We start from the raw sequence: 17,082 nt of genomic DNA on the forward strand, positions 1-17,082 counted from the left end.
TATGGCAAGATTATTAGTTTTCAAAGCCAATTCAAGTACGAATTGTAGGTTTTACAGATTATTGGAATTGACTTTAGTTCCCCTATAATATGTGTCATTCTGTTTCTATAGCTATCGTATCTGATATTTATGGTGTATTTTATTTTATACGAAAATATAGCTAAATATAGTAATATTTAAATGTTACTATTTTTTTTTATTTTCTGGTTTGTTTCTTAATATTTCTCTTCAGTAGTTAAGATAAGTAGTTGTTAGGTACCTTGAAAGATGATGTGTTTATCAAAAAAAAAAAATATTTATTTTAATTAAAGTTTTAAATAACTACTTAGTTAAAATTGAATGACTATCATATACCTAATCATATAGACAGTATACACTTATACATATTTTAGAATAATAAAGTATTGGATCAATATTAAGTGTGATTTGGTGTGTAAACTATTGTAACCTAACCAAAAATAAAAATAAAAACTCAAAATAGGCAGTGTCACTTATGGGTGGCTTTTTTCCTCAAAATATTCATGTTAATTACTCTTACGCGTTTGCTTATTGTTCTTGATAAGAACAGATTGTAAATTTCTTATATAGGTATATAAAAAAAATACAGAATTAAAGAATATATATTTTTTAAATAATAGGATAATTCATTGAATTTGAAATATATATTCAATTTATATTAAAAACAGTTTAAAAAATCTCAATTTATTCGTTCATATGTCATGCAAAAAGTTTTGAATTGATTTTATAATGGTTTTTTTTAGTAATTTATTTTACCTTTATTGAAACTATACATTTTTATAAAGGATTTTTGTCGTATGAAGTTTAAATACTGATAGAATTGAATATTTAAACGTAAAATATCGATTTTCCACAAAAAAATGTGTTACTTATTTATAGCAATTGATTAAATATATAAAACATAATAGGTAGATAATTAGAAAAATTCACTATATGTTATTTATTTTATTATTTCATAAACACAATGACATTTAAAAAATATTTAGACTAATTTAATTTGAGTTTTATATTGGCGTGTAATGTTCTTGTTTGTTATTATTATTATTACTATTTTTTTTTTGAGTTTATGATTGATAAAATTTTTAACTCTCGGTAATAAGGCTTAAAAATATAGATGACATAAGGTATATAATAATTTGAAAAAAAGTATTATAATATTTTGAATATTTATAATTATGATACAATAAAGTCTATAAAAAACATCATGTAAAAATTAATTAAAATACCATAGATAACCCGTAGAATTTTTGAATCGTCCATAAAAATAATAATACCTATTTTTAAAATTTTTTTTTTATTTATATTAAGCCTCGGCGTCAAAGGCCATTGGCGTTGGTTTACAATAGGTTACATAATATTATATACAATTATTTACAGGTTAGGTATATACAATTTATAAGCTTGGACTTAATTATAAAGGTTATCAAATTATTAATATTGTTATAATACCTATTATTCCTATTAAGAAATGCAAAATTACACAGCAATGATGCTATTATTGAGATGATTTAAAATTTAATGTAATAAAAATATAATAATCATGATAATTATAATAAAGAAATGAATAAATCGAGGCACATAATAATTACGTAATCAGATATGACATACGTTTTATTGTATATCAAATCACTGAAACTCGAATTGAATCTCGTTATAGTTGCTACCCTTGTCACTACGTTATATGTTTAATCTTCTTTTCTAGATGTATAATCAGATAAAAATTCACATTTAAACTGGTCACTTTAACAACATTAGTTTATTACAGCTGTTGACGACTTGACGCACCAACCAAAGCAAGATAAAAATATAGTTACTATTCGTCTGTATTTAACTAAAGATTCAAATAATTCAGCTAAAAATCATTTAAACTTTCAAATCATTTTGTCTAAAGGAGTTTAAGAACAAATACAAATACTTAGGACCTATGTATATAAATGCAAATATAAACCTTGACGATTTCACTTTGTAAATAATATTTTTGTTTCTTTGAGGTTGGTGAATAAAACGTAGGTATGTAGAACTGTCTATAGTGTATATTTGCATAGGTAACTATTGTTTCATATTATGTTGTTACTTGTTTCGTAATATTCAAAATTAATAAATATCAATTTCAAAATTGCTTTTGTTTTACATAAGTTTTAAATTATAAACAGTATTATATAAATATAAATTTAATTAAATAATGAAAAATTGCTAGTGAAGATATAATATAATAAAATATTATTTATTAGCACCAAAAGTGTTGTTTTTTAAATGTTTTAAAGTGTCATTGCTTATTAATTAACTGGTACGTATCCGATAGTCGATAATTACAATATGTTTTATAGTTTTGAATTTATGTCAGTAGCTTGTATTCCGGCAAAAATAAATAAATTGCATATTTAAGATATTTGCAGAGATCTATACAATAAAAATTCACCTATCCTCTTCTTTCTCCTAATTTCTTGTATCTCAACATTCACAACCACCCCTCATGCTAAGAGTCACTAGTGGGTGACTTCTTAATCACGTTTACCATGTTATTTTTAAGTCTCCTATCAGATATACCTATTGTGCTACCTAGTACTCAGTATAGATATTATATTTCTTATATATGTATATATATATTTAAGGTAGAAGTAAGTTGATAAGAAATGTAAAATTAAAAATAAGAATCATTTTAATTTCAGAGTATTAAAAAATAATTAATATCTATAATTTTATTAAAAGCAATGTAATTCTAATATTATATTAGATTGAATTAATAGACTGCATAAAAAAAAATTATCAAATCGAGCTAATAATATCATATTTAATATTTAAATTGAATTTTTTTAGATTATCAACAGGTATTATTTTCATTTATTTACTAACTCACAGTGAAATAGTGTTTTATATTATACTTGTCAAATACTTTGTTTCAATATGATTTCAAAAGCATTATGTCTTATGCACAAATACTGTTCAATATTGTAAGCAAGTTACCGGTGCGTGACAGATATGAGACAATAGTACAATACAACATGGAACGTTTGTCGTTTAAATCGGTCGATATAACAATATGTCGAGTGTAAAAAATACATTTGACAGGACAGTAAGATAGCCATGTAAAAAAAATACCAGTCGTTTCTCGTTAGAAAGGGAGGTCCCTCAGCAACGTTTTCTTGTTTCATTTTTATAAGTAAGTACCCATGTAGATGGTATGTACATACTATATATATATATATATATTTATATATAGTGCAATTGTATACGTGTTCTACCCAAATCAGTGACAAGTTTGTTCAATACACTCTAATATATATAAGATATGTGTCCGGTTTTTTTATTTTAATATAAATAATTGTGTACATACCGTAGTACGCTTTACACGTGATTTCCAATGGCCCGTTTTCCATGACGGGTGGCAATGTGGAATTCCAAACGACGTTTTTCTCGTTGTCTAAGATTTCCAGTCTGCTTGGTGGTACTATATTGGACAAATGGTTGAACAATTCTATCAAATAACTTTTTACTTATATATTATTGTGATCTTAATAGAAAACTGTTATCTTAAAAAAAAAATATTTTAAATTAATACATTATTATTCTCGGGTACTCATTATTTCGATGTTACTCTATCATCTACTTTTATTTTCCTCATTTATAGGGCGGTATATTAAATTATTCCATGTATAATATATATAAAATTAATTAATTTAGGACTCAGGTGTTTATAGATTCGCATGCTATTCATAAATTTCTCCACATCATTCTATAGATAGATATTTATTCTAGGTATAAATGTTTAAGGTAAGTACACTCAATACTTTTAGGCGACATCATAAATAAAATATGTCAACAATTTCTGAAATATTTCTTTACGTATTCAGTTTTAAAAAGAAGAGTGCACACTTAGTTATAAATTTATCTTTTTAAGCGCAAATTTAATACCTTTTTTTCGCAATTAAGAGGACGTCCACACACCTATAAATTGTTGTTAAAAAATGTATCGCATGAAAAATAACCACTCAGGGAACAGTCATACATGATAAAGTAGACAATATTTTCTGTACCGTAAGGCTTTTATTTTTTAATATTGTAAATACAAATAATAAATGATAATCATTTTAAAATATGTTATTTTTGAGTTTTTCAAACTTAAATAATTGTATTTGTATTTATGATATTAAAAAAATAAAACGCTACAAGAAAATATTCTCTTCTGTATAAATTTAGTTTATTCCTGGAGTCTGAATTTTTAAAAGATTATAAAAACCGATTTTTATATACTTCCGTGAGTCGTTATTCCAACAAACACTTTGGTGTTACAGTGTTGTAAACAATAGTTTATAAAAAGAATTTAGATATTATTAGAAAACATTTTATAAACATTTTTTTATCGACTAGTGAACCATATAAAATTAGATAATATGGTTTATACTTTAATCTTACATTGCTAATTTTAAATATTACTATACCTAACTTAGTTAACAGGTTTTAACAACTCAATTTAAATGACTTACAAAATAGTAGTTAAAAATAGTTATTCATTGTAGCATTATATTAGGAAAAATATTTGTTGACCGTTGTTATATCTTATTATTTATTTCTATCAATAACTTATGTTTATTAAGTATCTATATCCATTATCATATTTAAATATAAAACAATTTTCAATGTAAACACATTTATTGATTAAAGGTTTATTGTTTAAGTTGAAGTTAAATTATTATAAAGATAGCATTGTATTAATTTTTTCATGTTAAATTATCGAATTACATTTCAAATAGGGGTCACTTAAAGGGCAACGGCACGCGGAATCTGGTATATATGTAAAAAGATAAAAATTTGGTCGATGAACACATCAACTTATTATCAATATTGTTTTATGAAAATTCCAAATACTTTAAATTTAAATTTGGTGAAAAAATGGTTTTTAGGGAAGTATTAAATTAGTACAGTAAACTAGTATTTAAAATGTACTTAAATAATAGTCGGTACTCGGTACATTGTATTTAATACTTAAAAAACTATTAAAATATTAATACTCAAATACTTTAAGACACTGCAAGGAACCACTTGTAAGATAATTTAAATAAGTGTTCAAATATTTAAGATTTAAATTCTTTTCAAAGTTTTCTGGATAAAAACTCCTTAAAATACCATGGTGTCTTCTTAATACGAGTAATTTGTACGCGCTGTTATTTTTTAAATACCTAATTAATTAATTGTAACTTTTTAGTTTTTGTAAAAAATTTTATTCATAACTACATAATTTATCCATGACATTATTTTCTTTAGGATGTTTTTAAATACAAATCTTAATATTATAGTTATCCCTTATTTTATAGTTCAGTATTATATACAATAAAATATTAATTATTATTCTTATACATTTATATAATATTATATAAGCATTATAAGATGGGTTTTTTAAAGGTAAAAATTAATTTTTCTTAAAAAATATTTAAGCTTAAGTAAATATTTTTTTCATTTATGTATAATTTAAGGTCATCGCAAAACATTATTTTTGAAAAATATATTTTCTTCGTTTTATATTATTATTAATTTTTTTGTTTTTACTTTTTTTTTAATGACAGCATACCTACTTTTTGAGATTTGTTATTCAAAGTAGAATATTTTTCTACATAATTTTTTGAACAAGGGTAAGATATGATATATTAGTTATAGATTATACCTAGTTGTAACTTAGTAGCTGATACAGGTAACTCACTAAACGTTGGTATATCGCTTCACTCATCTTATTAACATAGAAATACTATTTTAATTTATAACTGATTAACTAATCGTTAGAAATTCGGAAAATGTTGATTGAGTTACTGAAATCTTATTTATTTTTTTTGTTAATACAATTTCTACTTTGTATAACTATATAACTTTCGTAGCAAGGTAACATGATCTTAAAAATATAATCATAAATTTATTATTAAATATTATCATTGGTGGCAAAAATATTATCGCGTGAATAATATATGCAATATTTATACAATGTTGTTATGATATTATGGGCATTTACTCACAAAATATTTTTAAAAAAATCATTAAAAACTGATAATTTAAATAGATAGTGTGAAATTATGCAAAATAAAATTGTTATTAGCTATTTATACGCAGTTGACGCAGTTGATCATAGGTGAAACTAGAAAATTGTATTAGGACAGGCCAAATGAAAAATATGAAAACAATTTTAATTATTAAAGAAGTTTTTTTATTTAAATTTTAAATTGTATTTTATTTATTTATTTATTTTTTTTATTTAAATAAGGCTTTAACTCCTGAGGTTATTAGCCTGTAACAATTACAAAATCTAAATTTTATTATGTCAGTATATTATCCAGGTATTAGGTTAGACTGCGACATTAGTGGCCTGACCTGTAGTATTGCCTATGCAGTTGAATTTTAATTAATTTTTAATTTTTATATAGAAATTTGAAGAAAAATATATTCCTTCTGGATATGAAATTGAAAATATGTTCCGTCATTCAAAGACATTAAAGCCTAATAAATTATAACAATAGGTAATAATAATAATAATAATAATAATAATAATAATGATAATGATAATAATAATAATAATAATAATAGGGCTACTACAATGAACTCTGAGTGATTGGGGGTGTATTTGATCGATTTTTTTTTCATAAAATTAATTGATTGGATTATATTATTGTCATTGACGTAATATTGTATTGTAGTCTACCATTATAATAGGTATGCTGTATACGCGCATAATTGCTTGTATAAGGAAAAAATGATTTGTGTCGAAAATGCCGCAGCAAGGTTTAACATTTCTGATCGATTAATGTCGATTATCATTTTTATTTTTAATATGCATATCATTTCTAATATACTAATATGGTACCTAAAAATAAAGTCAAAAGCGTAACATTTATTTTATTTTATAATATTATGTAAGTAAACATAATATATTATAATATTCTTTGAACTACTAGATAATCCTTTCTTTGAAAACATCGTACACAATATAGCGTGAAGCTTTCATGAACGGACGATGGATAATCACAGTTATATGTGCCAAAGTCACCTAATTTGGTTACATTTGTAACATATATAAAGATACAGAATAATGTTTGAACGTGAAATTTGTAGGTTATAAATCGTAAAAAATAACGTACAATATACAACTATACAACAAAAATATGGAAATGACAAAAGCATTATTTTTTGTAAAATATGAGAAATAAAACTAAATTAATATACATGACACGAGAAAAATAATGTGTGGGTTATATTGGTGTGAACACAAGAATGCAATAGGTATCGTGATGAAGTACAGGATCATTATGTTTAACCATTCAGTGTGTCAGTCTTTAAAAATTATTTTTTTACTTGCATCTGTCAGTTAGGATTACGGTGAATACGGTAAAAATACTTACCTATAATGTCGAGTAAAATAAAATTGTTGCGCGTCGGAGAATACTTAAAATCTTCTCGGCACCTGTACTGACCCCCATCAGATGTACGGACGTCCTCAATTATTAAAACATCGAATCCTTTGTTTTCCGTGTAATAGATTCTATCTTTCATAGAATGATCCGACCAATGTTTGCTTGTTGTGTGCTCCCGCTGATCAATGCTGTTTAAAAGTATACACAGTGCATAATATTATTATTATCATTTCAATTTTCCAACAACTACATTTTTAATTAAATGTGAGGCTTTGTTTTTTTTTTTTTTTATGTCAATTAATGTTTGCATAACTATATTTTTAGTTTAATAACTATTGAAATACTTATTGGTTTAATATTTATAACTTTAAATATTGATAAATTTATATTCTCAGTATTTAAAATGGTTACCATGATTTCCTGCTGTAGGCACATAAAAACCCTGCTTACTGTTCAAACTTAATCTTAAGATTATAAGACGTCAATGGTTCTGATATGCAATGGGAGATGACGAGCATATTCCTAACGTATAATAAAACTCATGCTTGTAGCGTTCGTGTATTATGATTGACGTATACGTTATAAAGATAATTATTATGAAGAAAATCAAAAACATAATATGCATTTATAACCTTGAGATGAACCTGAAGAAATAAAGTTTATAGAAGTTACGCAGTATACACGATACGTATGAATTAATTATTTTTAACATTTGTGAATTTGTATTTTATTATTTTTTACTTGAATAGATAAATAATTTTGTATGAATTTTTTGTTTTGAAATTGCAAATCTACACTTATATTATAAAAAGAAAGATTTGGTTGTTTCTTTGCATGAATATAGGCTAAGAAACTACTGGAACGATTTGAAAAATTGTTTTACCATTTGAAGCCGACATAATCTCTGATTAACATAGGTTACTATTTACCGAGGGAAAATGCTTCATTCCTACTACATGCTTTATTCCTAATACGCAATGCCCGCGTTTTAGTTATTAGTGTTATTATGTATGAGAAAATAATTTTTTTTTTTATTTGTAATTTATTAGTAGTTTCGGAGATAACAGCGTATAGTGAACTATTGAGTATATGTCAAATTAATATTTATATAATGTCACTTATAATAAAGATAAAATCGTTTTGACCGATCTAATAACCAACATGATAAAGAATAGAACATAGTCTGCAACGAATGAGTAAATTACAAAGTTAACCGGGTATTAAACGACGAATTAAACAAACATTTTGAATCATACATATAGAATTGGTATTTTTAACGGGCAACGAAGTGCACGGAGATCAGCTAGTATTCTAATAAAAAGATCATATTTCAAGCACATTATAATATTTACATAATATAAGCTAAGTAGGTAATAAATAATTGTATAGCTCAAGGTCGTAGTATAGTGCTTATGATGGGTCTAAAGTTATAATAATGTCACACACCCATAATTATTACTGTACCTACCTATTATGATATAATCAATAATACAAATTAGAATAATTTATCATATAGTTATCAACGATATTTTAAAATTTATCGACATACATTTTTTATTAAAGTGAAATACTAAGGTATATAATGTATAGGTACACGAAATAAATAATAAGGATTCATATTTTACAATATCTTATATTGATATAAATTGTCAAACCCATTTCCTGGAGGAACAAAAATGTATTAACTACCTATTGGCAGTTATGTCCCAAGGGTTTCAAACATGTCATTGGATGCGTTATTTTTATTTCACGGTAAGTGTGTATTTGACCAAAAAGAGGATGTTTTTTAATGTACCTATATTATTGTTACTCTTAGGTACTTCATTTTATTTTTGTATCTAATATCTAAAAGTTCTTATTTTAAGATGGTTTAATTTAAGTAAATCGAAGTTGGATTGAAATATCCTTAGTTATTTTTAAAAAGTTTAATTGGATCGTCGTATTTTAATAATGATTTGGTGACGAACATTTGAAATAAAAAAAATATACCATATAAAATAGTGTACTGTCTACTATAGGAATCTAATAAAAATGGCACTCGCGATATTGCAGTGTCTGATTTTGTCTGTGTGGAGTAAAAATTGTTATTTATCTTTTAGTAAATAAATTAAATACATTTTATGAACGTGAATTATAGTCTCAGGAATCTAATAAATAAATTGAAAGTTTTAAATAAGCGCAATACATGGACGTTTTCAGATATTTTTTGAGTATGCACTAATAGACATACTACTACGTATTATAGATTGATACATATTATTACATATTTAACTACGTTTATTTTAGTTATTTTGTTGTAATCGAGATAGTATTCTTAATAATATTGATAATTAAAACTTAAATTTTTATACACTTTTATCAATATTCAATGATGATTCTAGAAGCAAGCTTACACCATTTTAGATTATCAACCCATAGCGATGGTTGTATTGGTTTTACAATGATGTGTGTAGACAATACAATTTTCACTAGATTTATAAAAATCGTATAACTAAGTATTTACATAAATTAACCTAGCCTTAAAATATAGTAAAATATGAACACATAATATATTATATATTATATAGTTTAGTATACACATATAAATATAATCCATATATGTAAATTTTGGATAATTGAAGTTCATTTTGACAAAATTCAATGTTCAATCGTGTGCGATAACAGTTTTTTTTTTTTAAATTTGCCTTTTATTCAAAAAATAATTATAGCAAAAAAGATAACAGTTTATTCTCAACATTTTTGTTATTTTGCTGTTATTCGATAAAAATTAGTAGTTGATTCATGATAAATTATAATATACCCTAAAATAAGTTTTCCTTCAAGTAGCTATAGAGAAAACTCGAAACATCATTATGGGAAAAATTTTAAGTGCGTTTGAATTTTAAATTTTTACGAAATAGCGAAAAATAACGATTTATCCTCAAACGATTTTAAACATTTGTAATTTAAAAAAAAGTATAATTCGTAGATAATTGAAAATTTCACAAGTTATTTATATTGGAATTTTCTTTACATGATTTAATTTTCAAAATATTTGACTTTTTTTGAGATATTTATAGACAACTGAAATTTTCAATTTTTCTGAAAATTTTCTTTTGAAGTGTCGATAAAATTTTTTTGGCTCTATCAAAATACATGAAAATTGAATAAAAGTTACTCATAAGTTATTCTTATAGTAATTAAAAAATTATAAAAATACATAGGCACAATTTTTTTTTATTAGCATTTGAAGTTCAAATATTGACTTAATACGTAAAAATTACGGCAATTTTCAAATTATCTTAGATAGAAATTCATAAAGTATTTTCCTTTTATATCTAAGATTTGAAAATTTAATACAAGGTTCTTAAAAAATTTTTACAATAGCAGTTGAAAAATAAAATAAATTCATTGTCACATTTTTTTACAAGCATTTAAATTTTAATTTTGACAACATACGAAAAAATCACGAAAATTCGCAAATTATTTTAAGCTAGAAATTCATAAAAAATTTTTTTTTTAAATCTAAGATTTGAAAATTTTTAATAATCTATAATATATCCTAGACAGATAAACCGTCTCCATTCAGAATCGTTTTTCGTATACAATGATACCTATCATTGCATTCAAATTTAACCTACCCTAGTCAGAGGTTCACCCCACCCCCAATGTACAGCAGAGCGATACCCACTTACCCGCTTTTTTAGCTCGAAAAGCCATATATTTAAAATCTATGTTTTAAAATTATGAAGTATCTATACTTGTGTCGATATATGTATATATTTTCAAACGGCAATTACCATTTAAGTTGTAAATTATTGTTGAGCGTATAATATGTGTTTTTTATGTTTGTGTACTCGCATAATTAATCTAAAACTAGTATAGTTTTTAAATTATTAAGCTTTATGACTTGATATTTATATTTTATGTACTATGGATAATATGTCACGGTAATACATTTTAAGGAATATGGGCTATGACTATTTTGGGATTATGATAAGTACTAGATCAAATATTACTTACATATATCATATGATTGGAGTAGATAAAATTAAAATTAAGGTTACTTATCAATCTAGGCCCTAACAATCTGAATTTATAAATTCATTGAAATTAGTCGAGTACCTGACACTCGGAAGTTGTACCCTTTCTGGTTGTCTTTCTTTTAAGGATATAAGTATTTTACTAATAACTGCTTACCTATAGATTGGGTAATCTTGTCCTCTATACCAAATTATTAAAATCGGTGATTCTGTTGAATTGTTGATAGTTTGAATGTTACATGGTAGTTCAGCCTTATCTCCAAAGACTGCACCAATATGTCTGACATTGTCTGTAACAATAAAATTACATGGAAGTATGAGATACCAATTTATAAATATAACTGTATAAGTAATTTGCAGAGTTATGATTAATCAACTATGTATCATTTCATTATTATTATACAGGTCGATGTATTTAATTTTTTTTTTATTAAAAGTGTTTAAGTTTTATAATAAAAATGTTTAAACTGATAGATATAAATCTGTGTTTTGAGGGATTAAAATGAAGGTTTAGTTGTATAGTTTTAATTTTAGCTATTTTCAGTATAAATTTTAGTACTCTAGTATAAGCACGTTCAGAATATATCCTTCATTTGGCGATAAAAACAAGTAAAGTACATACTAAAAAAAAAATTATTATTTCGATTATTTCGTTGACTAGCAAGAAAAATACAAAACATGTTGAAATAGTATGTATCATGTACGTCACGTGTTGAGTATTAAATTGGATAAAAAAATTTAAAATCCTACCACAAAGATCTGCTACAGGCGTAATTTTTTTATGACAAACGATTGTAGAAACTGGCGTCTCGACGTCCGTTATTATGACAAGTGTCTAAAAAATGCCGCAAACTACATTGAAAAAATAATGTTATGTTAAATTTGTTCTTTTATGTTCCAATATATTTTTAATTTATAATAGAAGGAATAACTAACTTTCGGAATGTATCCTATACAGGATGACAATAAACAAATTATAGACATAATTAACTTCATATGTAATAACTTTTTTATTTATTTAGATATTTTATATGAATATTGTCAATCGGATAAAAAATAAATGTATATGTATATATATATACATAGTAAATATAAATATTATTACATAGTTTATTTGATTCTATTTGTCAGCTATATAGAAGCATTAAAAATAATTATCTTATCTTTAAATTCGGTGATATCATAAGAAGTGGACCGTGACACTTTGAGCACAATAACATCAATACAAATCTCTACCCAATACATTAAATGTATACACTGTTGACCACAAACCATACAAGGATGTATATCAATAACTAATACAAACATACTTGGTTAGCTCAAGGTTGAAAGGGTTATAATAGAAATTCGAGTCATCCAAGAAATTAATGAACCAAAGTATACAATTTTAATTTAAAATAAAAGGTGTTTATATGTACATAGAATGCTCTAAATTTTGACATGACGAACGAAAACACAAAAAATAAATTCTTATAAATTAACCTATTTAATATCTGGTTGAAATTTAATAAAGAACTTAACTCACATATACGTGAATGGATAAAAACTATATAGCCAGTGATAGTGTGTAGCTAGTAAACTTGTTAGATGAACCACGTAGGTATGTCAGTAACAGTATTTAATTTAATTATTTTATATTCTATAGTAAATTAATAACACGTATATCACTGTAGGTATTTAATAAAATTTATAATTTAAGACACCCACAAAATATTCGAGTTCTATACGATTTTTTACATAATTTAAATAGAAAATTTTAGGAGCTGTAGAAAAGGTTAATCGACGATTTCGATTAAATAAGTTTTAGTTTACTAAATTCCATTGTGATTAATACACAAATAAAATCTATATTAGAACCAACAGCAGAGAAGGGCCTGGTTGCATCCAAACTTAGATTTTAGAATAAGTTATGGTATGATTAGAGCTTTAGTATTTTTACCCCTTAATGAAGTAATAGATGTAATGGTTTATTTATATACAACGACACCTGTACAATTGTTGCCATTACTAAATTATTTTGACTAAACTTATGTTAGTGTTAAGTCTGGGGACCTAATATTTTCTTTCCACTTTTGGAATGTGCATGAAATCACTTTAAATAATGGCAAAAAAATAAATAATTTTTGTGAAGGATGGAATAGCTATTTTAATAAGCGTGTAAATAATCCATATTTTTGGTTAGTAGTTAAATGTTTTCAACAAGATAAAGCGATAATGTGGATTGAAAGAACAAATAATACCTTAATGCCTAAAAGTTCAAAAAAACAAAATAGTTTGCAAAACTACATAATGAATGTGAGAGCTATTTGAATATAGGAAAATTTTTAAAGAATATAGCTAAGTTTACGAAATAGTCGTTAAAATTTATTAACTATTAATTTATTATTGATCATAAATTATATATGTATTTATTGTATATTTGTTTTAATTATCAACTATTTTGTATGAACTTATTTGTGTGCTTTGTTCATTTTTATTTCTAACATTATTTTTAACATATTATTTAAATTTAACTTGTTGAAGATGGTAATTTATCAAAACTATAAATTTTTTTTTTTTTTAAATTTTTTTTTAATTTTATTTAATAAGAAAATATACAACTATACAATTAAGCACAACAAGTAATAGTGATGATGAGGATTACATAACATGAAATGGCACGATGTAGGAGGGCTCCCAATGGAACTACCTACTTGGGTATTTTATTAATTAATGGAGGAGGTCTCTAACCCATTTACGTTAAAGTCTTCGAGGGGGATTGTCAGGGATGTGTAGTGAAGCAAGAAAACTAATGTTGGGGTTACTATGGGAGCTAAATTTTTTGTGGAGTTTTTGGTAAGCAGTTTTAGTGACTTGGTTTACGTAATTTATTCTCAGGTCGGAGTGAAGGGTTTTGTTACTTACAAACCAGGGGGATTTTGTAATAGTGCGAAGGCAGATGGATTGGAATGATTGTATTTTTTGGATGTTACTAGGGGCAGCGTTACCCCAACACTATAAATTAACATTGTAAATTTGTTAATATTTTAGAACCCCTGAAAATTAAATTTTGAAGAGTACCAGTATTCCGTGTTTTTTATTTCTTTTGTTATAAATTCTATGGACCGTACTAATATTCCGAGCATACAGTCCCGTTTGCAGATCCTATTCTTGGCCCGGGGTCGCACGCACCCGTCGGCCTGGAATCCCGTTCTGCTAATTTCCCGGAGGGAGCTCAGTCATTAAGAGCAACTCTTGCTTCGATCTCAATTAGCTTCTCATCTTGTTCCTTGCAGCTAAAGAATGTCTCCAACCATTTCATAGAAGGCCCGCGTGGCGCGTTGAAAGGCAGCCAGTATTCAATAATTGTTCTTTTCAAATCGATACGCCGGTAGGACCACACAGCAGGTCTTGTACGTCGCTTGAAGTGATGTTTCGGCTGTCTATGAGCCCGTTCACCGCCAGCCGCATCGGTTCCCAGTAGGAACAGTTAAAAATGGTGTGTCCAGCAATATCCATCGGGTGCTGACAATAGAGGCAAGCCACATCAGGAGCACGATTCCTCCGGTGCCTCGTACTGACTCTCGTATAAACATTGGTTGTACATTTTAGTGAGTATGTCCGTAGAATTATACCCAATCAGTGAAATCATTTTGTTATAAATCTCATCAAGCTTTGACCTTCGACAGTCTAGAAACTGCTAGCCTGATCTCCTCCGTAGTGACGAGCAAGCACTCATTACCAACATTTATGTTATAATCATTGGTAGAGGTGGTAGAGGAGGTAAGATCTATTTGACCATCCAACGGCACAATTTTCCAATTGATAATTGGCATAGAAGGGAATAGATTATCATTTATCACCAATCTCTATTTCACACTCTATTTCCGCTATCCCTGGTGGCTGTCTGCCCAGCCGTTCTGAAATAATTCTCTAAGGCACGCCCTAGATATAATCATTAAGACTATCAGCCGCGTTATCCGCCAAAGTGAGCTTTTCCGAGAAAATAATTCATCATAACTACAAGTGCTCATTGGAGAAAATACCATAATTAACAATAAAAACAAATGTTCTCACAAAATAAAATAAGTTCAAAAAATGCAATGATTGTGGAAAATATAGTAATTAGACTTAATATTAATATGTTAGCAGAAGTAGGGTGATAACCATTAGCTAAGTAACTAATTAACTATTAGTAAGCTTAGGTTGAAAAGTATTAACAAATAATATTTGGGTAAGTAATAAATAATATTTCATACTATTTCATATGATATATAATTAAAAAATTGATAACACTGTATATCTCAATAAAATTAGATCCTATAAAATAATACATGTTGTATAGTTACTGAATTTTTACACATTTCTAATAAACTGTAAAACACAATCTAAATTTATAATGTCAATAGTTTAAGATATGTTTTAAGTATTTGTAATATTCATATCAAAATATCTACTATTCTTTAAATCCATTGCAAAGGAATGGTTGAGAGGCCATAGCTCATTTAGTTTGTCAGCACATGGTTGTGACATAAGATTTATGAATTCAAAAAAAAAAAAATATATATATATATATTTTTGTAAATTTTATAAACAATTTTTAAAGGCTTATTATTTACGTTTTTGAATCACATTTGTTTTGATAAGTAATAAAAAGTTCCTAAAAAAAAAATGCAAAATGCATCAACTTCCGAGTCCTAGTTGTAATATTAATAGAATAATTTTCAAGTATTTTCACAATATTTTATGTATTTTAGATTATCATATCTGTGTTGTTTTCAATGAATATAATGAACAACTAATATGTAACAATTAATATAATTCATAATTAAAAATAGTTTTGTGATATAATATAAAGTGTAAGTTATATCTTATAGAAAACACTTCTTCTTTAATTAGTTCATATATTTTTATAGTAGTCTATTTTACTGGATATAATTATTTCAGTTGGATGGGATATGTAAACAATGAATTTTTCAATTTTATATAATTCTTTTCTATAGTGTTAGTTGATATTGGATGAATAATCTAATAACTATTAATATTGTTTTGAATAATATTAAAAGCGTTGGTTATCAGGTAAGGATAGCGTTTTGGATTTTTTTTTGGAGTGGGGATTAATATAAAGTCCTACTTTGATGATAATTAATTAATTTCAATCTTTATTTTTTGAAAATATGGACGAGAAAAATAGTAAAATATTATTGATAAAAAAATGATAATATTGGATAAACTTAAAAAATATTATATATTTATTATATAAAAAATAATAACATTTAAGAATTGTCCGGTAGGGATTAGTCCCTAAAAACCCTCCTTATTAGTACCTATGTTCATAATTTTAATTGAATAAAAATATTGTGAAAATAAGCCAAATACCTACTTGTTAATAGCATATGTTTATTGCCACTGGGTATTCTATGGCTTATATTTTATTGCTATTTTGAAGTTTGGAAAAGATATCGTGATTGTAAAAATGTAGTCATATTTAATGATGCATTATCCTTGGTTTTTCATCTAATAGTTTGTATTTTATGAGCTTATGTATACAGATCATATCAACTTTTAAAAGTAAAAATTTAGCACTTATTAAAAATTAACCTATAAAAAAATAAATATACTGAAACAGTTTAAATATAATAATATTATCGGGAATCACTCCATAACCAAAT

General features: G+C 25.6%; 1 protein-coding gene across 2 annotated transcripts in view; it reads right to left on the reverse strand.

Moving 5' to 3' along the window:
* LOC107172995 (sidestep VII transmembrane protein) overlaps positions 1 to 17,082 on the reverse strand; it is a 264,502-nt gene that overhangs the window by 57,738 nt on the left and 189,682 nt on the right. For both annotated transcript variants that reach the window (XM_089215979.1, XM_089215980.1), the window contains exons 3-5: positions 11,589 to 11,721; positions 7,398 to 7,597; positions 3,353 to 3,466 (exon numbers count right to left, since the gene is read on the reverse strand). In XM_089215979.1, coding sequence (XP_089072105.1) covers positions 3,353 to 3,466; positions 7,398 to 7,597; positions 11,589 to 11,721 — 447 coding nt within the window. The remainder of the gene's footprint in view (positions 1 to 3,352; positions 3,467 to 7,397; positions 7,598 to 11,588; positions 11,722 to 17,082) is intronic.

This window comes from Diuraphis noxia, unplaced genomic scaffold (assembly GCF_037042655.1).
Source record: "Diuraphis noxia isolate RWA-SAM2 unplaced genomic scaffold, SU_Dnox_SAM2 contig0001, whole genome shotgun sequence".
Taxonomy (NCBI): domain Eukaryota; kingdom Metazoa; phylum Arthropoda; class Insecta; order Hemiptera; family Aphididae; genus Diuraphis; species Diuraphis noxia.